Source organism: Rutidosis leptorrhynchoides, chromosome 11, assembly GCF_046630445.1.
Source record: "Rutidosis leptorrhynchoides isolate AG116_Rl617_1_P2 chromosome 11, CSIRO_AGI_Rlap_v1, whole genome shotgun sequence".
Lineage (NCBI taxonomy): Eukaryota > Viridiplantae > Streptophyta > Magnoliopsida > Asterales > Asteraceae > Rutidosis > Rutidosis leptorrhynchoides.
Genome location: NC_092343.1, coordinates 308,065,140 through 308,083,148, shown reverse-complemented (window position 1 = coordinate 308,083,148; position 18,009 = coordinate 308,065,140). Strand labels below are relative to the sequence as shown.

The 18,009-nt window shown below is 29.8% G+C and overlaps 2 protein-coding genes across 2 annotated transcripts; both read right to left on the bottom strand.

Annotated features, from left to right (window-relative positions):
* Positions 1 to 15,346: 15,346 nt before the first annotated feature.
* LOC139875637 (putative F-box protein At1g67623) lies at positions 15,347 to 15,763 on the bottom strand. Its single transcript, XM_071862958.1, has one exon. The coding sequence runs from the start codon at positions 15,761 to 15,763 to the stop codon at positions 15,347 to 15,349; it is 417 nt and encodes a 138-aa protein (XP_071719059.1).
* A 1,242-nt stretch (positions 15,764 to 17,005) lies between these two features.
* On the bottom strand, positions 17,006 to 17,344 carry LOC139875636 (uncharacterized). The gene has a single exon (XM_071862957.1). The coding sequence runs from the start codon at positions 17,342 to 17,344 to the stop codon at positions 17,006 to 17,008; it is 339 nt and encodes a 112-aa protein (XP_071719058.1).
* Between the last annotated feature and the right edge of the window lie 665 nt (positions 17,345 to 18,009).

The following is an 18,009-nucleotide window of genomic DNA, read 5'->3' as shown; positions in this document are numbered from 1 at the left end:
TGCATTCTTTTATTTCAAAAGTTTCCCAAAAAGGAAACAAACCAAAATATGTAGTTTTAAACAACCAACCATAGTAATAAACCAAAAGTTGACACAAAACCTTGCCAACAAACCCACAAGTTTAAATTATCCAAAAATAGAATGCAAGCTTAAGTTTCATAAAATGTTTCATAAAATCTGCCCAAATGCATGCAGACTTTTCTAAACACAGCGGAAGCATCACAAAACTCAAGTACCTGTGAAAACATGCAAGAAAACTGTCAACACAAAGGTTGAGTGAATTATAGGTTTAAATGAATAAGTAAACTTTAGACCACAAGATTTAAAAATGTTAGAAAACATTAAACATTATTCCATTATCAATGAGCCACCTGGTAATCACTTAACCCTTTATTTACCCTTGCCAAACACAATAAAAATATACACTTGGACAGTGTATCTACAACAAATTACGAAGTACTAAATATTCCGATTATAAATTGCTAGCGCGACTAGCTCGAAATGGGGTTGTCAAACCCGATAGATCTATCCGTAGGATTCGCGTTCACCAGTAGAAACCAGTGATTACAGTTACCAGACTACGGAATATTTTTGTTCAACTCACAATGAATAATTTAAACCAACTTCCACTTGTCCAAAATATAAAATAAATTGCATGTATTCTCATCCCAAAAGATTAAAAATAGAAAAATGGGACTATAACTCACCTTAAAACCAACTGAAGAAACCACACAAACAAGCGAACATCAAATAGAATAAAGTGATCAGGAACTATCACAACGCCGACCTATAAATAAAGCAGGTCGATATAAATAACTAACTTAGGTCAAGTCTTAGTATGATAGCTATTGTACATGTTGCAAGTAGACATAGAACAATACTCGGCAAGCATCGGTTTGACTGGAACAGCGTACGGACACATACTTTCTATTTTTAGAAAGTTTCTATTTTTAGCAGGTTTCCATTTTTGGGAAGTTTCTATTTTAGGAAAGTTTCTATTTTTAGAAAGTTTTTAAGTTAGGAAAGTTTCCTTATTTAGAAAGTCAACTGAAAGTCAAAGTCAACCGAAAGTCAACTCAAAAGTCAAACTTGGTCATACATAGTCAACATTAATTTGAAAAGTGTAAGTTATAATAATAACATAAGTTATAATGTTTAGTAAAGTTAAAAGTGTATAATTATGTCATAACATAAGTTTAATTAAATAATATGAATTATTAAAGTTAATATAAGTTGAAATAATATAATTAATATAACATAAATATTTAATTAATTAATTAAATATGAGTCATAATATAAATATTATTAATTAATAATAAATTTTAAATCATATCATAAGTATTATTAATTAATAATGAATTATTAGTCATATCATAAGTTTCTAAATATAATTATTAAATCATAAGTATTTAATAATTAAGTCATAATTAAATAATAATTAAGTCTTATAATAATTAAATAATTACTTAATCTTCATTATAAGTCTTATAATAATATTCTTATAAAATAAATTTAATACTTATCATAAGTATTTTCCATTAATAATAAAAGTGTCATTAATCATAAGTTAAATTAAAATGTTAATTAAATCATAAATAATAATTAAATGATATAATAAATATTTATATCATAATTCTTAAATAATAATAATTACTTCTTTTATCATAAGTAATTAATTAATAATGAGTTTCATTATTTTTATCATAAGTTTTAGAATTAATCATAAGTTTTAATTCAAAAGTTCATCGGGTCGTATTTTGAGCCCCGGGTGTCGATTTCTGGCGAGCCTTATATGCATCTCCGCCTATTCAAACCACCCGACACAATGGTGCACTCAAGAACACACCAAGAACAGGCCACAAGTCGTGGTAATCAGCCATGACACCACTTGGACCTTCAATTTTCTCAAAACCGTGTTTTAGTCATAACGGGTGAACCGTTGCTCGGATTTAGGTGACCCGAACATGAAAGGTCATCCCACCATCAGTCCTAACACGCTAACACACCCTAAAGACACCAAGGAAGGTCACAAAGTCGGACCAAACCTGTTTCATGTCAATCCACAATTCAATTTTAACAAAATAGTAATTTGATCATAACTAGGGCTCCGGGAATCGAAACGACATGAATCCGGAGTCTAAAATTAATGTGTTGATGAGAGGAACTCATCTAGATAGTTTATTTTAACTTTTATATCAGTAACAAACCCAGAATACACGAAATAGCTGCTGTCCAGAATTTTATAAACCGAAAACATGCAATTATGAGTACATCTATGCATACAAACACCATTACAATAATCCACAAACATCATACTACTAAATAAACATCAAAATACAGAAAATAATTGAAAAATTGAAAGTTCTAGGGTTAGGGTTTATACCCTAATCGAGAAACGATTTATGTAAGCGCGTAGAGAAGAACGAGAGGAACGCGTTGGTATTAATCAATCCTTGATCCAAGCTTTAATTTTATATGATGATGGTGATGTTGTGATGATGAATGGCGATGGACAAGGAGGCAAGGGGAAGAGGAGAGCACAAAAAAATAATTTAGGTTAAGATAAAAATAGAATGTGAAAATTAAATGAGGAAAATAATGAGAAAATGGGAGTATTACTCCCTCCCTTAGAGTTTCGGACGAATGAGGGGTGGGGTGGGCCCCACTTGGCCCATCTCACTTAATTGTTAAGTTACTTATGGGCCGAAAGCCCGAACGAGTCCCGAAACGCGAAAACGAACTTACGCGATTAAAAATTCGGAAAGATAACAAACGCGCGACGAAAAATAAATATAAATACACTATATAATAATATGATCTTAAAATATCATATTTAAAATATTTAGGATTTAAATGTCCCAAAAACGCGTCCGTTGGTTTAAAAACCGAAAAGATTCGCCGGATGGAAATCCACGAGACGTAGACACGTATAAATTAAAATATGAATACAAATATTCACATAACACATAATAATTAATATATATATATATATATATATATATATATATATATATATATATATATATATATATATTACAAAAATAATAATATAGGTCATAGAAATGACGTGGCACACTAACAGTTAACGGTCGTTAAATAATTAACTGAAAAAGATAACGGAAAAAGTAGGGTCGTGACAGTTTTGCCCATGTTTAAGTTTAAGTATGTGTTTAAGTATAGTTTGTTTTACTAAGTTTCTATTCCTAGTAAGTTACTATTTTTATAAAGTTTCTATTTTTAGAAAGTTTCTTATTTTACTAAGTTTCTATGACTAGAGAGTTTCTACTTTTATCAGTGTTTTCCATTTTAGGATACTTGCCGTATTAGATAAGCTTCCAATCACCCCTTTCCCTTCGAATGGCTAATTTAGATCTAGGGGCTTGAGCCGTAGGACCCTTTAAATCGGAAATCCAAACCCTCTGCCTAGAATCTCATAGAACCCATTCGTCAAGAAGTTCGAAGATCTATACATCTCTAATACATATCCCAAAATGTTTTTGTGCTACAATATAAGTAGTAGGTTATAGGTGCTAGTAATAGTAATAGTGTATACATGTTAAGTACTAGTATAAGTAGTGTTAGGGTTTAAGGTTTTAATATGTATATGTATATATAATTCGTATATATATGTATATATATATAAAAATATATTTTTTTTACATGTATATATGTATATATAAATCTAGGTGTGTTTATGTATATACTTATGAATAACAAGTTTATAATATGAATATGAATTAACAAAGATTAAAGTTTATGTAAATAGTTTAGGGTTTATTTTATACCTTTGAAGATTCAAGATAATTAACAAAGAAAAGATGAACACGATGAAGATGGAAGATCAAAGCCTTAAAAATCTTGAAGAACTCCTTGAAGATTCTTGAAGAACACGAAGAACTAGCTTGAAGATCCGAATACCACAAGAGAGGGAGAGGGAGAGATTGGTTTTGAGAGAGGATTTTGGTGTGATTTGTGAATGACAAACTAGGAGTCTAGGAGTGTTTATATAGTGTAAGTATTAGAGTGTTAGTCAACATAAGGATGTTCTAATTAATGATTTTATTTTGTTTTATAATTTTTAGTCAACAAAAGGTGGTACTAGTTTATAATTAGTCAACATAAGCATGTACTAGTTTATACTTTATTTTTAATCAACATAAGGATGTAATTGTTTAAGATTCTTTAGTCTCATTATTATTACCATTATTATTATTATTATTATTTTTACATTTACTACATGATAAGTATTATTTTCTTTTTACTAATTCATGACCTGTATTTATTTTTATTTAGTTCCCAATTGTTTTATTATTTATATAAATGTCACTTTTTATTTATTACTTATAGATTAATATTTATAAATATTACATAAATGCATAAATTTTAATTAGCAGTGAGTGTCGACTAACAGTTTATTATTTTCATCTTTTATTAACTTGTCAATTTTTGCACAAAGTTAATTAATACGTTTTCTAATTCTTAACACTTAACAATTGTTGATTAAAGTTTAATCATTAAGTTTTAATTATATTTTTTGGGCTTTTAATATTGGAAAAATATAGAATGGAAAAATGAGGGTCGTTATAGTACCTCCCCGTTATTGAAAACTTCGTCCCGAAGTTTTTAGGTAGTTTCCTCGTTTGCATCAGCAGTTGATAAGAGATGGGGATATTTCCGTTTCATATGGTCTTTGCGTTCCCAGGTATATTCGGGGCCTCTACGTGAATTTCAACGAACTTTAATGATAGGTAAGTTGCTTTTACGCGTTTGTTTGACCTCTCCTTCCTTGATTTCTATAGGTTCTTCAACGAAGTGCATTTTATCATTAATGTGAAGATCATTCAAAATGATGATGTTATACAAGTCATTTCAGTAAATTGGATTCATGAAATGTGTTATGAATAGTATTGAGCTCATTTAAAACCTTGAGCATTTTATGCCACAATATTAGGGCAGACAAACAGAGAGGAGTTCGTGAAAATCATAGTCATGAAATTTGATAGAGATCTTCATTGTTTACAACAAGAATATTTTAATGATGAATATAAGTTGAAAAATAAAGTTTTATCACTATTGAATAATATGGATAAAACGATTCGTTTATAGGAAGAGTATAAACGAAGCTATCATAAAAGAGTGAAATGAGAAAATTAAAAGTTCGCCTTAACTTTTGACGTAGTCACGATTGATTTCCAGAATTCAAGGAATTAAAGGAAATCTTCGTAATCTATAAGATTTGATTCTCCGGTATTTACGAAATTTTGAGATTTGTTTGATTAAATGCGGTGATTTGCCTCGATTGATGTGTTTGAAATTTTGCTATAAATTAGCTTCTTCCGTTTCATTATCTTCACCACTTCTATACTTTCTTTCTCAATTCAAACTTCCAAAAGATTAAGAAAATGCTTAATCTAGTTCTGATCCTGGTTATTATATTGACCATCTATGCAGTCATTCTTCTTTTTCTTTTATCGCCAGAGGAATCTGTTTACTTCTACTATGCTCTTAGGGTTATAGTGTTTTTAATTATCCCGTGTCTTTATATTGCTATACGCATTGATATACACGGTTTGTAATTTCGGAGTCGTTATCGGGCTTTATATTTTCCCTTATATGTCGGAGCTTTATGTTTTTGTTTCTTCTTCCCGACTTCAAGTCAAGCGAGTAATGGTCCAGAATTCATAGGTATGAAGTTTCGAATGATCATAATATATAAAGTAGAAAGGAAAGGTAATAGCACGATTTGATTTGTCATATTACCAGAATATCCAGAAAAGACCGAATCATCAAGAAAAATATTTTCTTGATATGTTTAGAGGTTAAATAGAATGTAAGAGTCGTGTAACATGGCAAATGATGATTATAAAGTCTATGAATCATCATCTTCCAGAAAAAAAATTTAGCATGACTTACTGTAATATAATCACGTTGGCCTGACGTCATTATATTATACTAACTCATGCTTCAATTCCCAACACTTCTTCAAAGCATTTATAATTTAAACTCGGATTTTACAGAATATAGAAACTAAAACAGTTTCCTTTATAAAGATATCGTAAAGAGATACTTAATTGCGGACATGAATCGTTATGAAGATATCTTCCGAAATATAGAGGATATTTATGATGATATTTTAGAATTTCTAAGTTCAAAAGTTTATGAAGAAAAATTTTCCGCAAGCTTTTAACATGACTTCGGAGCAAGATATTCTCTAAAGATTTCACCGGATCCAGAATTTCCTGGATTCTTTGAATATAGGGTTTGGCCCTTGTGTTTGTCCTTGGTCTCCTCCATGGTTAGCTCAATCCGTTTTTCAGTTCCAAATTTTCTTTTGGGCTTTTCCAACGTACCATTCTTTATTATCAAACTGTTGATCCTTAAGACCATCTACAATTTTTCTGTTTCCTCTGCATTTAATGCAGCCATATTTGAATCATCGGTTATCAATCCGAGATGGTTTTAAGAAATTTCGTTTTTAGATGATTAAACGCTGATTGCGATCGTCAAGATTCAAAGGATGTTTTCAAGAATTTTGAATTTGAAGTGTTTAAGCGTAAGATGCATCCATCAATGGATCTAACGGTTGACGAAGAAATATTGTGATTTTCAAAAGTAAGGAATGGTAAGTTCGGTGGTTTGATGTGATAATTCATCATAGAATACGAATGAATATAATTAATGAATGTAGTGATCTTTAGGAAGATAACACTTGCTAAAGCCTTACTTAAGTTCTGATATGTCAAAATCAGAATATTTAACTGAATTTGTATGAAAATGGTTGTTCTTTGGTGAACATATACATATATCATGTGAATGTAAGTAGTATAGTTAACAACTGCTGAATCAGAATGGAAGAATGTACAATGTAACATATTTATATGAGATATGAATATCTCTCGGGTTTTACCTACCCGTTAAAATATTTTTCACAATTAATAGTTTGTACAAAAGAGAAGATATACGTTCATATATGTATTCTTCAGATGTAATCATGATTTTAATGAGTTAATATAATATTAAACTCATTTGATTTGCTGTTGAAACGAGAATAAATAATCTCCAAAACCTTAGAGATTTCATAATTGTCGTGAAATATTTCGCTAATGAAGTTATGAATCAATACTTCATCGTTCATTGTTATTGATATACTTCGGTATATGATGTTGGTGCTCGTGGAATTCTTGTGAAATTCATAAGGCACTAATGATGTTTTCTAGAAAGTTTCGAGTACATCGAAAATTAAAGTATACAATCAATCATGTATTTGAGTAATACACTTGGTTTATTACGAAATGGAGTTTATTGTGTTGAAGCAATGATTAACGATTGTTAAGTTATTAACAAAAGATGTACATCATAGCATATTGTGATATGAATTAACCATGTAGTACATACTAGTTAAGATTCACACGTAATAGCTTAGTACGAAAAGATTTATTATTGTTCCAATCCATATATATAAAGTATACATATGTAATTCTTCAGGAAGAATGAGTCAGTACATCTTAACTCATTATTACTAATATTCCTTGGTATCTATGGGGTGTATGATGTTGATGTTTGAGGTACTGAGTGTGATGCTGAGGCGTAGAATGCGGATGTTGTCATTGGTGAAGCTGGTGATGTTGGTGGTAATGCCGATGGTACTGGTGGTACTGGTTATGCTGCTGGTGCTGTTGCTGGTGTTTGTAGGTTTTGCACCATATTCTCCAGAGCCACTACTCGAGCGCGAAGCTCGTTGACTTCTTCTATTATTCCGGGATGATTGGCGGTTCGGACAAGTGGATGAATAAGATCTAAAATTTTAGATATTATATATTCGTGACTGGATATCCTGGAAATGAGGGTGAAAATAGTGTTCCGAACGGGTTCTCTAGTAAGTGCTTCAGGTTCTTCACCAAGAGGTGAATTCGGTTGGTGGAAGGGATCACCTTCTTCTTATCTCCATTGAGTAAGTTTACTACAAACCCATCCCCAATTCATCCAAAATAGATGATAGCTGATTGGTTGGTTCATTCCGGTTACACTTCCATTGGAGCTCGAAGAGTTCAAGGAATCCATATTATGTGTTTGGAATTAGGGTTTTTGATATGAGATTAGTGTTGAATACTGGATGATATATTCGTCTCCTCGAATACGTGTATATAGCAAAAAGATTTTCGTAATTTATGGAGGGAATTTAGGAAAAGTGTTAGATAAAATCTATTGGGATAGATACGATAAGATATAATAAGATATGATGTGTCTATACTTTAATAATGGCAGTATGACGTGTCGAGATCATAAAGTGATAAGTATGTAATCTAATAATCTTTTGATTAAAGATTTTCAATTCGTAATGACCTATTCAGGTCCAGGGGCATGAGCTATAGGATTCTTTAAATCAGTAATCCAAACGCTTTCTATTCTATAGTTTCGTAGACGTCATCCGTCAAGAAAATTCAATGATCAAAACAATAAGAAAGCAAAGAAAGTAATGAATATGAATAGTGATGACATTATAATGTTTTTTAGATTCTCGATAACTCAATGACATTTTCTGGTTCGCAAACCGATGCATAAAGGTATAAGGCATATAGGTATGTGATATAACAGGGAGTTATATACGTTTGAGTATGAATAGTAACAAATATAGGAGCTTCAAAATGCATGGATAATATTTCATGTAATACATATGTAATACACAAACCATGATAGAAGACTTAGAAATGTCAAAAATATATGAAATCATTGTGTCGCATTTAGATGCGGTGGTGTAATGGGATAGTACTCAGGAAAGTCCTTAGATTGGCTTGGCATTCTAAGATAAGTAAAGTTTCTAAAGTATAGTGTAGCATTTAACAGTTAAAGGCAACAATTAAAGGCACTATGGTCAAGGAAAGTTGTAGTCCTACATTAGGAAAGAGACTTTGATTAGAATCTTTAAGTCAAGTTTGATAAAGCATAATTGTTAAGATTATAAGGTAATCCTAAGTGCTTTAAGTCTAAGGCAGGAAAGGTTATAGTTTCCTAGATTGCTAAGGCACCCTAGCTAGCAAGTAAGGCACACATAAAGATGCAATCCTGGTTCTCTATAACAGCCTGGTTATGCTCTGATACCAATCTGTAACGTCCTCCCAATAGGGTCTGGAAGAAACGTTACTAATATCAAATAAACCAACATATTATAATACGAGAACAATACTAAATGAGAAAATTTAACTTTATTGAGTACGCAGCGGAAAATGAAATGTCGTTACAATAATGGAAATAACGATAAAGTAATTGTTCATATGCAGAAGTAATAAATGTGATATCTCTTGATCCTATGTCCAAGTAGCATCACATAAGTAGTAAATAAGAAAGCTTGAATCAAACAGCACCTGAGACAAAACATGCTAAAGTATCAACCAAAAAGGTTGAGTGAAGTTCATAGGTTTAACAAAAGTAGTTATCATTGTTTTAGACCACAAGATTTAGTTTATAACGTTGATCTCCCGCAGGATCAAAAAGTAGATCTCGCATATCTAAAAGTTATACCAGTGCGTGATATTTAGACTAAACATTCAAGTTTGCCCCATGACAAGTTGTGTCTGTCCTTGTCGGTTTAATTTCATTATCAAGTAATACAAAGACTTAGTCAAATGTATCGGGGATGTTACTCCCGATAGGCCTATCCCCAATAATTAAGAATGCCGCAGCAATTAAAAATATCACTGCAGGGACTTAGTCGGACATAGCCGGGTATAGCATAGTTTTAACAGTTGGTACTGATATTTAGACTAGACTTTCAAGTTTACCCCATGTCAAGTTAGTGTTTATACTTGTTGGTTGGGGGCTTGCTGGTCATAGCCCAACATATCACAGTTTAATAGTTGATACGTGTAAGTACTGATATTTAGACTAGACTTTCAAGTTTACCCCGTAACAAGTTATCGTTTATACTTATCGGTTGGGGGCTTGCTGGTCGTAGCCCAACATATCACAGTTTAATAGTTAATACGTGTAAAACAGTTACAAAAGTTGTGCATGTATTCTCACCCCAAAAGTTATAAAACAGTTATGAAACAGTAAAAAGTGGGGCTATGAATTCACCTTAGTAAGTAGAGAGAGTTATTCCTCGGAATAAAGAGTTGAACGAGTGAGCAGGAAAGTTAACCTATTGACATTTAAGAGTAGTTAAGTGTTTTGCCCATGTTTAAGTTTAAGTATGTGTTTAAGTATAGTTTGTTTTACTAAGTTTCTATTCCTAGTAAGTTACTATTTTTATAAAGTTTCTATTTTTAGAAAGTTTCTTATTTTACTAAGTTTCTATGACTAGAGAGTTTCTACTTTTATCAGTGTTTTCCATTTTAGGATACTTGCCGTATTAGATAAGCTTCCAATCACCCCTTTTCCTTCGAATGGCTAATTTAGATCTAGGGGCTTGAGCCATAGGACCCTTTAAATCGAAAATCCAAACCCTCTGCCTAGAATCTCATAGAAACCATTCGTCAAGAAGTTCGAAGATCTATACATCTCTAATACATATCCCAAAATGTTTTTGTGCTACAATCTAAGTAGAAGGTTATAGGTGCTAGTAATAGTAATAGTGTATACATGTTAAGTACTAGTATAAGTAGTATTAGGGTTTAAGGTTTTAATATGTATATGTATATATAATTCGTATATATATGTAAATATATATAAAAATATATTTTTTTACATGTATATATGTATATATAAATCTAGGTGTGCTTATGTATATACTTATGAATAACAAGTTTATAATATGAATATGAATTAACAAAGATTAAAGTTTATGTAAATAGTTTAGGGTTTATGTTATACCTTTGAAGATTCAAGATAATTAACAAAGAAAAGATGAACACGATGAAGATGGAAGATCAAAGCCTTAAAAATCTTGAAGAACTCCTTGAAGATTCTTGAAGAACACGAAGAACAAGCTTGAAGATTCGAATACCACAAGAGAGGGAGAGGGAGAGATTGTTTTTGAGAGAGGATTTTGGTGTGATTTGTGAATGAGGAACTAGGAGTCTAGGAGTGTTTATATAGTGTAAGTATTAGAGTGTTAGTCAACATAAGGATGTTCTAATTAATGATTTTATTTTGTTTTATAATTTTTAGTCAACAAAAGGTGGTACTAGTTTATAATTAGTCAACATAAGGATGTACTAGTTTATACTTTATTTTTAATCAACATAAGGATGTAATTGTTTAAGATTCTTTAGTCTCATTATTATTACCATTATTATTATTATTATTATTTTTACATTTACTACATGATAAGTATTATTTTCTTTTTACTAATTCATGACCTGTATTTATTTTTATTTAGTTCCCAATTGTTTTATTATTTATATAAATGTCACTTTTTATTTATTACTTATAGATTAATAGTTATAAATATTACATAAATGCATAAATTTTAATTAGCAGTGAGTGTCGACTAACAGTTTATTATTTTCATCTTTTATTAACTTGTCAATTTTTGCACAAAGGTAATTAATATGTTTTCTAATTCTTAACACTTAACAATTGTTGATTAAAGTTTAATCATTAAGTTTTAATTATATTGTTTGGGCTTTCAATATTGGAAAAATATAGAATGGAAAAATGAGGGTCGTTATAGAATCCATAAATGTAGTTGTGTTAGGATTACTATAAACGAACTTTCTAAAAAATTAGAGGTTCCAATTCTTCAAATTGAGTGAGAATTTGAGAGTCAAAGTTTAAAATTTAAAATGTCAATATTTGTTCTTAAATCAAATTCAAATTTTCTGATAATATTTAAGTTAAATTGATGATTCTGTTGTAATCAAATGATGATTTAGAAAATATTTTGTGAACGTGATTAGATCTCAAAACGTACTGAAATCCAAATCAAAAAAAAAAATTCTCATCGTAGCAAGGCAGCGGCAGCAGCACTTTGATTTTTTTTATCGATCCATTTAGTCACTCAATGAACATTCTGTATATACACTGAATCATGAAACTAATTAAAAACTCATTGTTACATGGGATTGATCCTTGGTCAGTTTGTTTAAACTCATGAAGAAGAAGAACAAAATAGAAAAGGGTTAAAATGAAATTAGATAAGTTGTAAATTAGAAAAAAACGTAGGCAGCATAATGGTTAATCGGAGATTTGGATGAGCTGGAGGTCGCGGGTTCTAGTCCCGGCTTGGACAGTTTATTATTCTTTTTGGAGTCTTTGAAAGTAGTTCATTTATCAAGTTATTATTATTATTATTATTATTATTATTATTATTATTATTATTATTATTATTATTATTATTATTATTATTATTATTATTATCATTATTGTTTTGATTCTTATTATTGTTGTATTTAGTATTAAAAGTATTATTATTATGAGTAAAATTAGTAATATTGTTAATATGAATATTAGTACTATTATTAAGTAATAATATTATTATTATTAGTATTATTATTATAAAGTAGTATGAATATCAATTATTATTGTTACTATCAATATTATTATTCTTATTATTAATAGTATTATAAAACTTATTATCATCACTATCAATTTTATAAATGTTAACATCAAAATTTTCGGTAATATCTATATTATTATTATTAAAAGTATTATAATTATGACAATAAAAGTTTTAAAGATATTATTATTAAGATCATAAGTATATATATAAATGTATAGATTTAAAAACTATAAATAAAATTATGATTTAAGTGAATTACTAATTACTAATATCATTATCATCAATATTATTACTAAATTATTCATTTTATCAAAAACTACTAATATTATCATTATGAGATTTATAATCAAAAACTATCATCAATATTATTATTAACAAAATTATTAACTTTAATATTTTTACTAGTAACATTAGGTATTATCATTATTATCATTTTTACCATTACAAATAATATTATGGTATCATTATAATTACTATATTTTAACAAACAAACGATATATATATATATATATATATATATATATATATATATATATATATATATATATATATATATATATACTTAATACATATAATAAAATAAAAACTTATATTTTCATATACTAAATGAATAAATGAAACATATAAATATTATTAATATAAAAAGGATTTAACTAATAAACTTATATATATATATATATATATATATATATATATATATATATATATATATATATATATATATGTTCGATTACAACTAGGTATATTAATAAATATGCAAATGATATAGGTTCGTGAATCCGAGGCCAACTCTATACTTGTTCAATGTCGTCATATGTATTTTTACTACAAAATACAGTATGGTGAGTTTCATTTGCCTTTTTACCCTTTATATTTTTGGGCTGAGAATACATGCGCAATTTTTATAAATGTTTTACGAAATAGACACAAGTAATCGAAACTACATTATATGGGTGAATGATCGAAGCCGAATATGCCCCTTTTGCTTGGTAACCTAAGAATTAGTAAACCGATCTACTAATTGACGCGAATCCTAAAGATAGATCTATTGGGCCTAACGAACCCCATCCAAAGTACCGGATGCTTTAGTACTTCGATGTTGTTTTATCAGGTCCGAAGGATTTCCCGGAATGATCGGGGATATTCTTATATGCATCTTGTTAATGTCGGTTACCAGGTGTTCACCATATGAATGATTTTTTTCCCTATGCATGGGACGTATATTTATGAGAAATGTAAATGAAATTCTTGTGGTCTATTAAAATAATGGAAATGATTGTTTATGATAAACTAATGAACTCACCAACCTTTTGGTTGACACTTTAAAGCATGTATATTCTCAGGTATGAAAGAAATCTTCCGCTGTGCATTTGCTCATTTTAGAGATATTACTTGGAGTCATTCATGACATATTTCAAAAGACGTTGCATTCGAATCATTGAGTTCATCAAGATTATTATTAAGTCAATTATAGTTGGATATATTATGAAATGATATGCATGCCGTCAACTTTCGATGTAATGAAAGTTTGTCTTTTAAAAATGAATGTAATGTTTGTAAAATGTATCATATAGAGGTCAAGTACCTCGCGATGTAACCAAATGTAATGTATTCATCCAGATGGATTAGGACGTGTCATTAGAGTTTATGATAAGCTGTTTTTAGCTATGATAGCAATTGTGGTTGTCTTATGTGTAGTAGTTGCTATTGTGATAGTTAGATGAATGTATGTGACTGTTCTTGTTCTTATGTCTTTTGGCTTCAAATTATGTGTTTCAATGTTGACAATTAGTGTAGAAATTGGTTACAAAAAGATGAACTAAAAAAAGTTTGCGATTCTTTCAATACGTATTCATTGTACATTCAGTTTACATTGCAAAGTAACTCACCCAAACAATATAGAAAAGTAACTCACCCATATTTAATGATGTATTTGATGATGTTAGTTAATGATCTAATGATGCGAATTGAATACTACCCATTTTCCCATTTACTTTGGATAGAATTACCAGCACAGAATTGAATTCTACATTTAAGAATATAAAAAATACTGTATTACTATAGTAGACAGGACATAAACAAACAAAACAAATGAAATCCTTCCTTTTAAGGTAGTTAAAGTTTGGATTAGAAGAAAGTGTTCTCTATCATATCCAAATTTAGATAGGGACTAATGGTGATAATTTTAAGCAACAACAAGTCAACAGCAAAGTGCAGACCAACATACAACTGCTAAAGAGCAACTAGTCAACAACAAACATTAACAAAGAATTATCTCTCTGGGTGTGCTCTTTTGTGTTATTAGTTTTATTAGAGGCTCTTTTCCTCTTATATAACTCTTGTAAGATTCAAAGGCACTTAATTAGTTTGATATAACTGTCAAAAAGCACTCAATAAACAAAAACAATTTAGCCTTTATTTTTCTTTTGTTAATATAGACAATAGTCATGTTAGATTTAGCAATATAAATAACATCACAATCCACATAATACGAAGGAAAAATGGAAGCAATCAACTGATCATATATATGATAATAGAAATTACAACTAATATTTATATTAATTAACTAGGTAACATTTATACAAAATCTAAAAAATACTAACATAAATCTAGTTTTTTTTCTACTAATATTTACATTCACTGGGTAACATACCCAAATCGGTATGCAAAAACACCCAACTCATAGGCCCAAAAACACGACATGCATTCTGGTATCCTCATTTCCAATCCAGTCCCTCAGATGTGTAGAAAATAACCCTTGTGACAGGAGATAGGGCAACGCGTTGCCACGTCATCAAAAGGACGGCGATTAAATAACCATAAGTCATGCAACAAATGAAAAACCTTAGTTCTCACCTCAACCACCAAATCCGGCACTGGTGGGAATGTTTTATTCAAAACTTGTAATCAGACATGCTTTGCTTCTACTTGATGAGAGGAAAACATGATCAAACCATAAACATAAACCGCCTCTATAATTTGGTTGTTCGCAGCTTCTTCTAAAAGACAAAGCCCCAACTCGGTGTAAAATTTATAAAAATAATTTATCAAACCCCTGCGAAAATCCGCATTAGGGTTTCCAAAAAAATAACAACGTCGGATAATATAATCTATCTTAGGGTTTCTCCAAGGTACGAGATCCCACCTATCTAAGGACATCCTTTTACAAACCAAAGGATCGTCGGAAAGTTTCAAAAAGCTTTTGCAAACCAACTTGAGTATGAACAACTGCTCGGATGAATCCTGACCAACTCGAGAAAAAATTTCCGCAAGCATATCTTGTGGAAGAGTTTCGTCTATGTTCGCTTGAGTAACTTTATCCATTTTTGTATTCTTTAAAAAATAAAAAGGATTTTTTTAATCTTTTGTGTTTGGTGTACTTGAGAGAGGTTTTTGTAGATGAAGATGATGGGAAAATACAACAAAGATCGAGAAGACTGTATTTGATTCAACTTTTTGTCTGCCATCTTAACCTTTAAAGGGGGTTTTTTTGTGATATTGAATCGAGGTGCATTTGATGCACTGATTTTATTTTATTTAATTATAAAATATTTGCCAATATTACGAGATAGTTTTTTTTATCATATACTATCCTTATTATTAATTTTTGAAATCTCATATTTACCCACTTAAGGTGAATAATATCATATATGTTCATTTTTAATGTCTAAAAGTAACATATTTAAGTGAGTAAATATGTAATTTTAAAGGTTAAGAGGGGTATATATGATAAAAACCCGATGAGATATACGTATATAGATTGAAATCTAATTTTTTGAATTTAAATTTCAAGATAATAATGAGAATGGTTATTTAGTGACTAAATCCAACAAATAAAAAAATGTGTTGTATGTGTTGTAACTTGTAATTTACTTTATAGGTAACAGTAAGTTACATGCTTCATGGCCTATTATGTAGGTAATTCCTAACTTATTATGTAGGTAATAATCTAAAGTCATGATTATTTTACTTTCCACTCAGTATTGTATATTATAGTATTACTTAACATAGATTATAAAAATACAGTAACAACACAAACGTTCTGCAAAAACACTAACATGGACATAGAAAAATACTAGTACTCCGTAATTAACATATAACATCTCAAATGAAAATAAACTGATATATGATAATAGACATAATTACTAATATTTACATTAACTGATAAGTAAAATTTATACAAAATCTAAAATATACAAACATAAAGTACTAACAAATCTGGTTAAACCTAAATCGTTTAGCAAAAACATGCAACTCATAGGACCACAAACAAGACATGCATTCCGATTGAGTCAATATAATTTCCCACCCAAGGTCAAGTGGAAAATAACCATTGTGGCCCTTGATAGTGCAGCACGTTGCGACGTCATCAAAAGGATGGGGGTTAAATAATACCCATAAGTGTCGCAACAAATCAAAAACCTTGGTTCTCACCTCAACCACCAAATCTGGAACCGGTAGAAATGTTGGATTAGGAATTTGTAATCCGATGTCCTTTTCCTCTATTTGGTGAGAGGCAAACATGACCAAACCATAAACATAACATGCCTCTTTAAGTTGCATATTTTAAGTTTTTTCTAATAAACGAAGCCCTATATCAGGGTATATGGAATCAAAATAAGCCCTTAAACCATAGCGAAAAATTGCATTAGGGTTTCCAAAATACATAGAAAAAAGGAAAATATGGGCCAACTTAGGGTTTTCCCAAGGTGAGATACACCACCTATCAAAGGAAAGCCTTTTATAAACCAAAACATCCTCGGAATGCTTCTCAAATGCTTTGCAACCCAACTTCACCATGAACAATTGAGCGGATGAATTTTGACCAACTCTCGACAACATTTCCACAAGCATATCTTGTGGAAGATCTTCTATAAAGTTCGGTTGTCTAACCCTAACATCCATTTTTTGTTTTTTGCGAGATGCCTAACATCCATTTTAGTGTTTTGTTTAAAAGATACTGTAAAAGAGATGAAAATTGTACTTAGGTTTGTAGACGAAGATGATGAGAAATAACAAGATAGAAAAGGCAACTTGTCATCTGCCCACGTCCTTTTAAAGTTGATTTTTGGTATACTCAACCGACGTCAAAGTTCCACGTGTACACTTAATGATGATTTACAGTATAAATAAAATATACAGTATATACCTCTAATTTTATTAGCAAATCATATTAACTAAAGGATTACATGGCAAATAATTAACCCTTAGATTAAAAGTAACTTTAGATGAGGACTATTAGATAAAATTCATTGATATTCCCTTTCAAATATAACATAATAATATTAAATTAAGATTAAAATAAAATAGATAATTTGAGTGATTTGAGCAATCTATTACGAAATTAGCTCAAAATTTGTTATCATGCATCCATTAACTCAAAATTTGTTATCATCCATTAACTGCCTTTTACGATAATATATTCTAACTAAAAAAAATCAATGTGTTAATATTTCAAAATAAAATACATAATTCAATACTTGCCTATATTACGAGATATGTTTTTTTATAATATAATATCCTTAATAATTTTTGAAATCTCATATTTACCCACTTAAGGTGAACAACGA